The 14,132-nt window shown below is 40.4% G+C and overlaps 1 protein-coding gene across 4 annotated transcripts in view; it reads left to right on the plus strand.

The window, feature by feature from the left end:
• pcdh17 (protocadherin 17) overlaps positions 1–14,132 on the plus strand; it is a 40,219-nt gene that overhangs the window by 11,034 nt on the left and 15,053 nt on the right. For 2 of the 4 annotated variants that reach the window (XM_037247123.1, XM_037247121.1), the window contains exons 3-4: positions 6,373–6,431; positions 6,620–6,789. In XM_037247123.1, coding sequence (XP_037103018.1) covers positions 6,373–6,431; positions 6,620–6,789 — 229 coding nt within the window. Of the gene's footprint in view, positions 1–6,372; positions 6,432–6,616; positions 6,790–14,132 lie in introns of all 4 variants that reach the window. The other 2 variants (XM_037247122.1, XM_037247120.1) reach the window with 1 other exon arrangement.

The following is a 14,132-nucleotide window of genomic DNA, read 5'->3' on the forward strand; positions in this document are numbered from 1 at the left end:
TTAAATATCAATCTTTTGGGAGTATTATTGGATTAAAGAGTTTTCTTAACTGTTCTTTAGAATCCGAGATTATACTGGATTGTTTCTTTTTATGAGCTTTCTGCTTATTGTCAAATCTGGTTTGAAGGATTATAAAATGCATTGTGGATGCACTTGCAAGAATCAGAGTGGAAGACATGTTGAGCAAAGCATCGCCGCTTGAACCCTCTTGGAGAGAGCTGAAGTTTAACCAAGTCTCTGGCGACGCGATTGCTGACCCGATACAAATCGAGAATAGGTTAACTTGAACTGAACTAGGACATGCTGTGTGTTTATAGAATGGGGCAAAAAGGAGTCGAGGTTGATGGTAATACATGTGAGGCCTTCTATGTATTGATACAACATACGCTTGCGCTCGTAGTTCTGGCCTTGGTTCTGGCTTTTGAAGAGCAAGAGAGATAAAAAACAATTTTATTCCAGAATGGTTCTAAGAACGTCAATTCCAAGAAAAACAATTCTTTCTTTCTTGTTAAGTTCTTGGAATGTTGTATAGTGTTTTTTTTCTTCTAATTTTAATTGTTATAGAAAGTCTAGAACAGTGGTGTCGGACTCATTTTTGTCACGGGCCGCATCATAGTTTCCCTTGGGGGGCCAATATGACTGTCAACGTCTTTTATATACATACAGTGTAGGCTCCACAACAAATTGATGAATAATTAGTTTTGAAATCAGAGACTTGTAAAATTTGTTTAAATATTTTAAAAGGAGGCATGGTAATATTTTTTAAAAGTGAAGACATTTGTAATTTTAGTCATGACTCAAAGTCGATGCACAAAGTCGGGCCACATAAAATGATGTTGCGGGCCGTATCTGGCCCCCGGGCCTTGAGTTTGACACCTATGGTCTAGAAAGTAGATTGAGGATGGAAACACCCCGGCACCAAACTTTAGCGTTCTTATTTCATCAATGGTTCTTCAATGCATGTTGAAGTTGACAAGTTAGTTCGAAAGCATCTTTGTCTTTTGGGCTGAGTTAGCAAAGGTCCAAATGAGGGGAAAAGCAAGGTCAGTGCTGACTCAAGACTTAAGTTAACGCCAAAGACGCACCTAGTATTGACGAGGAAGTGCAGAATGATTAGTAGCATCTACATGCTTTGCCCGTGACTACGTTTTTCACAAGGGCAGTCCGACAATTAAGCATTTGCAGCAGTTTTTTTTTTTTCCCCCCTTCTACAGCATTAATCTTACACTGCTCTCAATTTATCAGGAGCCCCGTTATTTGGAACCAAATGGTTGAATATGTCACTCGGTACAGTATGTCAATGTTTACTTATACTGTTTGACTGATGTGTTTGATATTTCAAGTGTGTTTAAGTCAACATCTATGCCAGAAGCAACCATTTTCATTCACCCCTGGGGCTAAACTGCCACAGATGTGGATTGTGTTGCTAAGTACACACACACAGACACACAATGTGTTGTGTTGCTGCTCCAGTTTGGAACAGACTATTTCCTCTGACTGCTGGATTCTTGGATTCCATTTGAACAAAATCAACCTTGTGCTCATAAGGATAAAAAAAAATTCCTTACCTTTGAATCAAATAGACAAACGTATGGCTGTAAGTCTCATTCTCGATGCTTTATGTCTACACGGAAAACGTTTTTGAAAAACACACAAATGTGTCCTCTTCCCACCATCTAAGGTGTCATGTTAGTGCTCCACTTCCATGCACACAATTACCCGGTCTGCTAGAGGATTTCTGCAGAAATCAGGTCTTAAAGCTCCGAGCTTACTCATGAGAACTCAGTTTTGCTCACCCTTCTTACAGGATTTGCATAAAATACACATTTGTCAAAAGACACACTATGTTTTTATGATAATGGATCAAAGTAACTATTGTTGATCAATAAGGCAGTATTTTCCTGTTCTGCTGAAAAGAATTTGAGAGTGGAAATTTGGTTTTCTTACTATAAAAAAAGATTTATTAAGAACATGAAAATGTTCAGAAAAGGATCTACTGTGTTTTGCTTCTGGCAGTGCAAACAGTCTTAAAATTGTTGAAGATGTGATCAAGCTGTGTGATTCATTATTTATCCTGTGAATGCATGCAATGGAGATAAAACGGATTATACAAATGTGTTTGGTCATGTCTGGTAAACAGAGTATTATTAAAAGATTGCTTATTAAGTTGAGACTTTTGTTTCATGCAGGATTCGATTTAGCCCCTCCTTTGATTTTCCTCATGGAACACGAAAAAAACCTTGAATATGTTTTTTATGTATGTGTTTATGAGGCATGAATGAGAAGAAGAATGAGTTGAAGGGTATTTACTCTCAGGAGGTTTGCATTTTATTATTTCCACGTGTGTTGATTCTCGAGATAATCACGACGGGCTTTGTTGACCAACTTCGAAAGCTCAGTTCTGTTTATCCCTTAAGTGTTTTTTCTTTTCATATACTTGAAAGGTAATTTAGTTTCAAAAATGAAATGGCACACATTATTACAAAGGATAGATGCGCTCTTTCAAAAGCAGTTCAATAATGCTAGCACAAATATCGTTGATGCAGCTCTTGCTTCAAGATACGCCACCTTAGATGTGACCAAAGTAGCCATTTATCATCACAGAAAAATATTGTCAGATTTTTAAGTATTCTTCAAAAAGACAATTTACTTGATGTAGTGGTAAATGTGTTTTGAAGGAAGTCAGTGTAGGTATAAATAAATAAATAAATAAATAAATAAACAAAAATCCCATCTTATTTTTTTAACAGAAATTATTTGCATTTTCAAGTCACTTTGTGGTAAAGTCTGTCAACTAATTTTGAATTCTTTAGGATTACAAAAGCTTGGACGTGGTCCAACCCAAGCAAGACTGACCGAACAGCTTGGACGGTTTTCAAAAACAGCTGCAGCCCCTATGTAATAAATTTATGGACTATACTAAAGTCATTTCATAATGATGGCGTTCATTGTTTAATGACTGACTATCTACAATGCGCACTTGTAAACACATCTCTTTGACGTAATTGGATGCCTTGTACTTGTAAGTAATTATTCTCGCGAACAATCGGGGTTTCATCAGGATTGATAAACTGTTTTCCTTTATGTTTTTCTTCATCAGCAACATCGATAAATCGGTGTGAACTCATTTGGGCCGGACTTCTCTAAGGCTACTCGGAAGACAGTAGACCCCGGCGGCTTTCGTTTCACTTAAACCGACTGAATAATTTGTCTTTTATCTCCCACTAATTAGATTTGATCACTTACAATGGCTCACCAATCAATCAATGTAGTCTAATTATTTAGTGCTCTTACCCCTTTTTTCCCTTTAACTTTGCTTTTTCCCCCCTCCCTCCCCTTATGTATTTATTTGCTCTGCTTTCCCACCCAACACTGTGGTTTCTATCTGCTAACCTCAATTTCTTTGTCTTTTATCCTTTGCCAAGCCTTCCTGTTTCGGCTTGTTTGCTTACTTTGACACTTTTCCAAAAAGAATAAACAATGCCTCCCTTGGTAGAATATCTATCCATTTTTCTCACAAGATTTAATCCAATTTTAAATGTGCTCATGCAGACACGGAAGAACAAACGGGTGTACGATACCCTATAGAGTAGGTGAAGGTGTACCATTTCCCTTTGAATGAACCATTTGAGTCCAATCATGTGTAAAAGAGAAGCTGCCATTTTCTCTGTTCACTGACCATTCCTCTGACAGCTTAAACCGACACACTCGGCACGCACAGCCACGCACGCCTCACTGTAGCCCGGGCCCCGTGAAAACGAACAAAACGCAGCAACATGGCCTGAGAGTGAAATAACAGTCTGACGTGCTTGTCCCATTTGTCTCAATCGTTCCTGTGTCTGCTTGGTCAGTCTTAGGGCCTCCATGGGAATAGAGAATGGAGTGGAGCTTTTTACACTTACTCAGCCTCACTGTGCTCGGGATCGCCGTGACCCGCGTGCCCTTGCTGCATACACTCGAAACCGCACATCAGTCAGGGCAACATGCTTTTGCCATTCTCAAGCATGGCTGCAAGTAAATGAAATCCCTTAATAGCTGTGTCAAGTGCAACGACTATATTGTTCCAGGCAGGTTTTCGCTTATTTGATGTATAATCATTGCCGACTCGGTATTGATCCGTTCGTTGAACAATCTGCGCGTTCTGGAAAACCTGGAAAATGATTGACTCATTTTCAAAGGGCAACATTGAGCTGTTGCGCTTTTCTGCTTCAGTTCTGTTTCTTGTCGGCACAGCGCCCTACGTTAGGCTAAAAACCAATTTAATTGCATGTTGGAAAAATTTGGTGAAAAAATAGAACAATTTAAATATTGAGATCAAAGTGCTAATTTTTTTTGTATGCCGTTTTTAGCTAGTGTTTCAACCTGGCAGTGGCAGTGCCACGTGTGTTAGCATGGCTTTTAGCCTTTCTCCGACCTATAAGCACCTGACTCAACCGTTAATCATCACCACTGTCTTGATTTACTTAGTGACGGAAGGAAATTTAATGTAAATCGAAGTATGATTCTATATCACAGTTTTTATCCAATTTGTTATAGTATTTTGAAACACTGAAGCGAATTTAAATGTGGCACAATTGTGGAAAATAGCACTTTTCCAAGGTTTGCTTGTACGTTTATGTTGTGACAACTTGATGCATGTACTGAAGATGAAAAAGTTGTGAAACACCTGAATACCTGTTGTACCGAAAAAAACAAAACAAGACAGAATACACAAACGGGAAAATGTCGGCTTAACATTTACCCAGACTCGAATTAGCAAGAAGAAGAATGTGTCACTTTGTGTTTTCTTTGTGCTCGTGTTGTTGCACCTGGAAACGGAAGGCAAGCAATTTCTGTAAACGTCCTTCCATTCTGATGAGATTCAGGTTATCCGTGTCACGCTGATTGAAAACCGTGTCCAAGGATGAGACACCAGATGCTTACAAAAAGAATTTCACCTCCGTTTTTTTTCAAAAATGTACACCGTTATCATTTCAATGGCAAACCATTTCAAACATCCATTTTGCCTTCTTTGTCCAACCTTTGATACGTTGGATGGGTGCTGTTTTTTTTTTTTTAAATCATGTCCGCGAAGGAATGGAGTGTTCAGCGTAGTAGTAAGCGCTCAAAGTTCAAAGTATTGAAGCTTCCTCTTTCTCACCTTCAAACGCTCTTTTTTCATAGAGCCACCACAGAGCACAGATTGAAAGAGTCTATCGACTGCGAGTCAAGCTGCGCATATGAAAAATCTCAGCGAGGGAAACGTTGCTCTCTGATCGTTTCACCGCTATCAGTCCGAGACAGAGTCGCAGTTATTTGTATTTCTGTGATACATATCCACCCGGATATTTACACCATTTTTATAAACCCTTAAATCTCATTCTTGATCTCAGTCCATACTGTGCTTTTAATGGCTTTTAAACTTGACTTGTTTTGCTGCTTTCTATCGGTGACAGGAATTTCTCTAAAGGCCAGCCAATGCTGCAGGATAATAGTGACCTTTTATATCAATTGCCATCATTAAACACTCACATAGCACACTTGCCTGTAATTAGTGACAGAGAGCAAAAGCTGTTGCAAGTACTGCTGAGATCAAGTCGGGAGTGCTGAGGAGAAGTGACACAACAGTTCAAGTCGGTCAGCCCATGCATTCGATGTGTTTTTGGAAGGGTTGATTCCAGTTGCATTCTCTCACCCCCTCCCTCACCCATGTGCATGATAAGGTTGCCATTTAAAAACTGCATGTACAGTATCTCCGCGTACAGATGTTACATTAATGTAGAACAGGGGTGTCCTCATACTATCACATATAGACAACATAATCCAGTGATAAAACGTTCAACAATTTATTTTGAACGTGGGATTGTGACAAAAAATATTGCAATATCTCTCTTGTTATGAAAAGGAAGACAATTTACAGTTTTGATATTTTAATGAGAAACATTGAGCTGACATATTTTGCCTTTGCGGGCCACATACAATAATGTCGCGGGCCGGATTTGGCCCCCGGGCCTTGAGTTTGACACCTGTGATTTATAATGTGCATTTGGTACCTGGACAAAATCCGTAAACTAGGATGACATTGTTGCTTCTTACTTGTGGTGATTAAGCTACGTAAAAGATTTCTGTATCATATTATCTGCCACATTTGGTGTTCCGCACAGTCATGTACGCCGCTTATCATTGCTAATTTGCCCAATTTACATGGGTAATAAAATAGTCAAACCTGAATAAAGAGCAGCTTAAATTCTCATTATTCTGTTCAAGCGGTTTGTCCTTTTACACATTTTTTCTGTATAATTAATCACCTGGAGATCTTGTTTCACCCTAGGAGTGGTTTCTGTAGCGTCCACTACATACTTGTTTTTTTCTCTCTCTCTCTTTTCTTCTCAGACGGACAGCTTTCCCACGGAGCCTAATTACATGGGAAGCAGACAACAATTTGTTCAAAGGTAGGTGTTGGTATTTGCAACCATCACTCCATCTCAGAACTTTTTTACCCTCCTCCAGTATTCCCACCACAGCACTTTAGCATCATCATTTATTGTTCATGATTCAGAAATGGCGTGCGTTCATCGGTTCTCATTTATTGCATTCAGCAGTGCAAAAGGTTGTTTTGTTTTATGTTTTTTTGTAGTAGTTCCACATTCAAAGACCCAGAGCGAGCCAGTCTCAGAGACAGTGGCCATGGTGACAGCGACCAAGCTGACAGCGACCAAGACACCAACAAAGGCTCCTGCTGTGATATGTCTGCAAAAGAAGCGCTTAAATTGAAGGCTACAGGTGTTCGACCGCCTCCGTTGGAACAAGGTGAGTCATTATGCATCCCATTTTTACCAGGCTGCAAGGTTTTGTGAAACAAAATGGTTTTCAGGCCATCGTTCCCGCCATTATCGGTAGTAATTCTTGTGCAACCGGGCCTGTCTGCTTCTTATCTGCTTCTTAATTTTCTTTTCCCTCTTCTGCACCTTTTACATTCAGTGTGTGTGATGTCAAGGCTCTAAACACATCTCTATTTTATCAGAGGCGACAAGCCCATTATATTTTTATAAGGCCTACTACTTCAGCCTCTCCATTTAGTCCCTCAACCCGAAGCGCACGTCTCTGAAATTTTGATAATGGAACATAGAAAATAACTTAGCGAGCAGCCTGCGATGTGACGCTGTGATGTGGTGATGAAATATGAATAATTATTCTAAGCGCTGCGGGTCGGGCAGATTACACACGACATGTGTTGAACAATAAGTCCCTCGATGTTGCAGCCCGCTTCGCCTCGCTGTAGCCTGCTTGCGTGGTTACCGCGTGTTCGGAAGCTCAGGGAAAAGTCGGCGTAAAAAAGGCATAAAGAGCCTTAATAGCACAAGTGGCGTACTAAAGTCTTACCATTGCTCCAAACAGCCTCGCACCTCAGTCCCAGTCATTACCTGCGTCGAAAAATAGATATTCCTAGGGAAATCCACTCATGTCATTATAGCAAGTCGTAATCTTACTAACGGGATTTTGAACTACAGTACAGTATATTGAACATGGATTCTTTGTAATAGTGCTATTAATCCAAGGAACAGAAGGGCCATTTTAGTCCTTGCGGAAGGACAATGATAATTTGGGCAACATTGTATTGCAATATACGCACGTGTGGCTAGATAGTTGTTTCTTCATTCCACCAAAATATTACATTGGCAGGAGAAATTGGTCAATTATAAAGGATGTTCAACGTTTTTAATGTGTTGCCGGATTTAATGGTCTGTGATGAACCAAAAGAATCCGCACGAAAATGCCAAAAGGAGTGTCTGGGGAAGTACGAGGGTCGTCAATAAAATTTTTTGAGTGACGCTTCTGCATTCCAGAGCCGACCTCGGCCCGTTCATGCAACTTTTTTTCCTATTGTGCATCATACACTCGGGGTGCTTTAATAAGACAATGCTGCCCCCATGCACCAATCAAACACACGAGTGCTACAAGTCTATATAACCTGCCTTCTATAACCTGCTTTTTACTCTTGACTGCGCTTCTGTTTTTTTTTTCTTTCCTCCTGTGCTGTGCCTTCACCCCCTCCACTTTCAGTCCTTGTTTAGGGAAATTGCTTGATGTGAGATTAGACAGTTAACTTGCTGCAGCTGTCTCTGTTTAGCCAATAACACGATCTTATCCAAGAAGTGTGTGTGCGTGTGTGTGTGTGTGTGTGTGTGACGACGTACAACTGAGACGACGTAGGAGCAGTTTTGAGCCTTAAGGTGTGGCAGCCCAGTTTATCTGATTCCGTGTTTTAATTTTGAGCCTGTTAAATGACAGCATAATCATAGAGAGGTCCAGCTTCATATTTCACGTCTCGCTGTCAAGGATAAATAGCAAAATGATCACCTTGGGCCTGTTCAAGTAAACTATGTTTTCAGGCAGGCACATTTGTGTACACCGGGTGTATTATCACACTTGAATAGCAAATTAATGAGGCTTAGTGAGAGGAAAATGACTTGAAGAAAAAGCAACATGAGCTGCCAAAGCAAATGTAGTATTACATGTTCTGCATTCAGCTTCCATAATCTTGTAAGAAGGCATACCAACAAACACTACATCTTCTTTCGGATTGGGACAGATGGAAATGACGGCTTTGAATTGGTTTTTGATACAGTACGTTTCAAAAATTTAACCTTCACCTTTGTCCTTAATGTGATTGAGGTCCTGGCTTTCAAATTCTCGTCCACACCAAAAACATTCAGGCATGCCTTGCTTTGTGCATTGCGGCGCACTGCCGGAGATAGAAGGGGGGCCGCTGGGGCACTGTCCACCCCTGATGAGAGGCCAGAAAAATTTACAACCCGCTGAGATATTCTAGGCAACCCCATGCCCATCCAAGAAAATAAAATCCTAGCTCCGCCACTGCAGGTTTACAAAACTTATTTCAAATACCAAAGCCCATTTTAATTTACAGTCAGAGTAATTCAGCTTCATAAATAATCCATTTCCAAACATTCTCTCTCATTTTTCCCCTTAGGCAATTTGATGGTTCCCGTCGAGTTAAAATGTTTTAGGGATGTGGGGGATACCACCAAGAACTCCCCAACTGTGAGGCAGATATGCTACCCACTATGCCTCGTGAATATTTCCCCTCTGCATTTTTCCTCCAGACGTACCCTTACAACATCAAGATCTTCACATCACGACTCATTATCAAAATTGATTAATTAGCCCTGCAAAATTAGGAGCAATTTATTAAGTAAGCTGAAATTTATCAGATGTGGCTTTTTTTGCCAGTTCTAATTAGTGAATAATTCCAACAGACTCGGATACGGGCCTTGCCTCTTCTCCAGCAGTGCGGCTGCCAGTGTTTTCGCTTGCCCGTGTAGAAACGAATGGCCAAGACGCTATCGCAAACAGACAGGCAGCAGTGGTTTAGCGAGATGTAGCCCACCGATAGCACTCTTCAAGGAAATGATGAGAGAGAGCCAAGAGGGAAGAGGAGGAGTTGGGAGGGACAGAGGTGGTGTGACTGTACCACAAGCCTCATCCTAATTAGCCACGATGCGAGTATGATAATCCAACTGCCTTCGGCTTTGTTTTTAAAGTGTGTTTGAGGACGGAAACGGTGAGATGAAAAAACAAGCACTTCCTGGATACAGTAAAGGGAGATCTGAGGGAAAAGGAAATGCAATGAAATCGACTTCCCACTGTTATTTTGTTGCCAGGAATAATAACCCCCCACTCTGAGCTTGCTGAAATAAAACATTGCCATTGGCCCTCACTTGCGTCAATATGCAATCTACCGTGTCAAGACACTGCTTTTGAATACATGATGTACTGTACACAGAAATGTTTAATGTTAGTCAAATAGCATTTAATAGTTTTTTTTGCTGCCAGGGTTCTTTTGAGGTGTCATTTGTGGTGTGAAAATCTCCCAAGCTGGATGCATGTGTGACGCAAACTGTATATAAATCATCGGGAATGTGTGAATATATTAAAGCCTGTTAGGAGGACAAGCGTGTCCCTCTGGCCACCATATTAATGCAAACATGTGTAAAATTACAGTATGGAAGGGAGAGTTCGGGTCAAAACACGGGGCTCATCATGGGAAATATTATTCGCTTATGGGGTACATTTATCGATTTGCTACATTTAAATTTTGACCTTATGCTGGTTTATGTGATGAATATTTGCTCAGAATGTCATAGTAATTTATCCGGTAGTTGCAGGGATGTATTATGGTTGTTGTACATTTCAAATGGGTTGGGGAGGAAACACATTTGATTCGTAAGCTCTAGATCAGAGGTGTCAAATTCAAGGCCCGGGGACCAGATGCGGCCCGCCATATCATATTATGTGGTCCGCAAAGATAGATTGTTACATTATTGAAATTACAAATTGTCTTCACTTTAAAAAAAAGAGATATTGTTTGCCATCCGTCTTTTTAAAATATTTCAACAGTTTTTACTAGTCTTTGATTTCAAAACTAAGTCTTCAACACTTTGTTTTGTAGCCTGTATAGAAGACGTTGAAAATCATAATGGAGTATGACTACGATGCGTCCCATGACAAAAATGAGTTTGACACCCCTGATCTAGATGCATCAAATAATCTTCATTTTAAAAGTGAAGGAAAATATCATCTTATTTAAAACAAATGTGTGGCTATTCAGTTATCTTGTTTTGGCAAGACTTTATTACGATAATTTGTGTTATGGCAACAACATGGTGTGTGAATGTGGGCGAGGGTGCAGTCAGAAATTGTTTGTTTGTTTGTTTGTTTTCCCCTCAGTACTGCTTTCCAGTACTTGACTGAAATCAATTATCTTGTTAACTTTACAGTAAGGCATGGGAGTGATTGGTCTGGCTGGAGAACTGAGCCTCTATATATGCCAACATTAGCAAAGCCTACATCATGAAAGTACGGTAAATAAGAAAAGGATAAAAAGGAAAAACAAATTGCAACAGTGACAGTTCAAATGCATTCAGTAGCTTTTGGAAAGACAATATTAAAATATTTTTAGTACATGTGGAGTGTATTGCATTTGCTTCCGAGTGTCACTTTTAACAGGTCACTTGATCTACGACAGTGTGTCTTACATGAAAGTGCGTCAAGTAAATGAAAGACTTAGGTTGACGGCAGAATCGCAACCGAGACGGGACGTTTAGCAAGCCATGCTTTTAGCTGTGTAAGGAAGGTCCTTGATCGCAATGCAGAATAAAAGCTCAGGGTCTCATATTGTGTGCCAATAATAAATGCAAACAATTATTTTCATATTGATTCACATGCCTGACAAATGCATATTTTCCCTTCCCTTCCATGATTTTTCTTTTTTTTTTTCTAATCTGAAATATCAGCACTTCCAAATTTAGCACGGGCATTGTTAATTGCTGAAGTCATTGTTCTTCATGTTAATGGAGAAACATCTGCTGAGAGCATCATAATTAGTCGGTTTATAAACATTGCTTTAAACAGGTAGCATATGGAGGAGTCAAGCTTTTATGAGATTTTATTGCATCTGTCAGTTTAAAACATGATTAATTGAGGAGTGCGTTCACTCCTGCTTGTTGTCATTTAGCCGTACTGACTGCCGCTTCTTTCTTTTTTTTTTTTGGGGCAATATTAGTTTTGGAAATCATTTATGTTTAAATCTCCAACTCGGCTGAATGATCAATCCGAAAATGTTGCTTTGTTGAGTAGATAAGAAAAGAAAATGAAGTTCTAAAAAAACAAACAGCATCCAGATGCTCATGTTTCTTCCGTTAGACAGAGGATTTGTCTGTGAGCCCTTCATCTGTTCACGCTCCTCATCCTCACAGCCGTCTGTGGCCTGTCCATGGTTAGGCCGAGAGCCTGATTCACGCCGGCGTTGCCAGCTACTTTCCTAGCGGGGAGGGGGGATCATCAGCAAGCTTGAGTTCTTCACAGCGCACCCCTCGTTGTCAAATCGTATGGCCGCACGCACACGCGTGCCAGATTGTGTGGTCACCACTTCTCTTAGAGGATATGCCGCTATCACACAGCAGTGAGGAGATTTGTGGCTAAGCTAGTTGAATCCCGAGGAAAGCCTCAAATCTTGTGGGGTGAAGGGATGGAAGATATCACAGTCTTAGGATTCCTTCTCTCTCATTATGGAAGATTTAGACGGATTAGTCTACTTTTCAGAAATACACAAAGATGTTTTAAATGCTATTGTTGTGATTGCAGTCCATGAAGGTTAATGTCCAGTCTCAAGTATTTCTTCATGTTGGCTGACTGTGGGGGCTGTTTTAATCTTTGAGCCTCAGCCCGCCTGCTTGGAGGCTCACCCCATGATTCTTATTCTGCCAGAGGAGCCACTCGCAAATAGTGTGGCACTGCAGCGTCAGGGAAACAATTGATGGATCTCTCTGACTCCTTCAGCTATAAATCTCTGGCATTATCCTTTCTCCTAGGTCACCGCAGTGAATAATTAGAGGGTGTTTATGGAAGCAATGAGTCAAAAATACATATTTTTCCCATGTGCGCACCATTACAGCTTCTTCCTTGCATGATTGTATCTATCACATAAATGAAACTGTTGATAAAGCTTTGTAGTGCTGCTCTTTTTCCCTGCAGTGGTTGTTTTTTTGCGGTCTTGTTTTTCACGTACTTTGCTGCGATAGCATTGGCGGCGCTAGAGGGGGGGCAAGGGGGCACTGCTCCCCCTCCTTGAAATATTATTGAACCACCCCAGTTGCCAGAAAATAAAATTTAGGGTATTTTCCAGATGTTTTTGATATGACTGGGTGAATGAAGAGATGAGTTGCATTTGCAATCCTCCCATATTATGAAAATGATCGTTGCATATTTTCATTGAAACGACCTTTTTTTTTGGACACTCTGATGAAGGCGGAAGTACAAGCCGAAACATGTCAGGTAATGCAACCTAAACTACTTTGTTTGAGATAAAAGAACCAGTGAAGTAAGTAAGTGACCTTTTATTTTATTTTCAGGCTTCAGATGGCTCAATGTCAAAACATTTCTACAGCTATTTAGCTTGTTGCCGCAGCCCTCGACAAGAGATCGTGTGAGAGAGCAACAGAAACGCTGTTCTAATTTCTGCTCTCAGTGGGTAAAACATGTTGTCCGGCACAGCGGTAGGGAGGAAATAAGGGGGTGAGATTATAATGATACAGAACATCGTCACTTCTTGGACCCGGGCCACTCCATTGCCATCTGTCCTCAATCCAAAGACAGCAGGGCATTTTTTCCATGTGCATGTTTGTGTGTGTTGTGAGTTTTGTGAATTTCAGTGGACCCTCGCATATTCAGCAATCTGGATTTCTCCGATTCACCGATTGTAATACGGCAAAACCAATTTTGTTTTAAAGAGGTGTTGATACACTGCCAATGTGGGTGTTGTTGAGCGTGCTGCTTGGCATTTGGTCTTTTGGGTTTTTAATTAATGTATATGTATATTTTAATTTGTGTTAAGTTATTTGCAGACAGGTCAGGTAGTGTTCAATTAAACTATGATAGATGAGGCAACACTCAATTACAAAGACTGATTATTCAATCAATTCCACCTAGACAGTTACAAACTAGCAGGATCTTGATTATGCCGATGCAAAAGTTGAAAAGCATCCTTCAAACTGAATTCAACACAACTTCCATAGAATCATTAGGATCCAAGTGAAGGGTCCTTTGTCGGGCCTATTTCATCTGAAGGGGAATGAATATTTGCCGTACCCTCGGGCATTGTTTCCCGTTGCTGCAAAGAGATCAATGGCCTTGGTCTGTCCAGAGAAATCAGGACTTTAACCATAACTAGGAATGTCTTTTAATCTAGAGTGGAATGGATAACAGAGGGGGCAAAGACAAAGCAGCAAAAAACAGTAGAACTGGGATCTGATGATAAATCAACAGTAGCAGGCTTCATGGTGGGGATGATTTAAGTAGCATGGTGGGAGTCTCCCTGCAGTCAGTACAAATTTCAAAGAAAAAGCCTTCTAACAATAAACACACCCTCTGCGAAGGCACCCTTGGACACAGTCTAAAGCTCTCACGCGCTAAACCGCCATCGTTATACATACTGAGGTGGCATAAAAAGACGGCATTTAGCTGCCCGTGTAGTTGTCTTTTTTTTTTTTAACCAGCATAAGTGTGGATTATATATGTCAGATGTAATTTTAATGTTACGAAATATCGGTGACAAACTGTAAGCGACTCAGCGC

The sequence above is a fragment of the Syngnathus acus genome, chromosome 3 (assembly GCF_901709675.1).
Source record: "Syngnathus acus chromosome 3, fSynAcu1.2, whole genome shotgun sequence".
NCBI classification, from domain to species: Eukaryota; Metazoa; Chordata; class Actinopteri; order Syngnathiformes; family Syngnathidae; genus Syngnathus; species Syngnathus acus.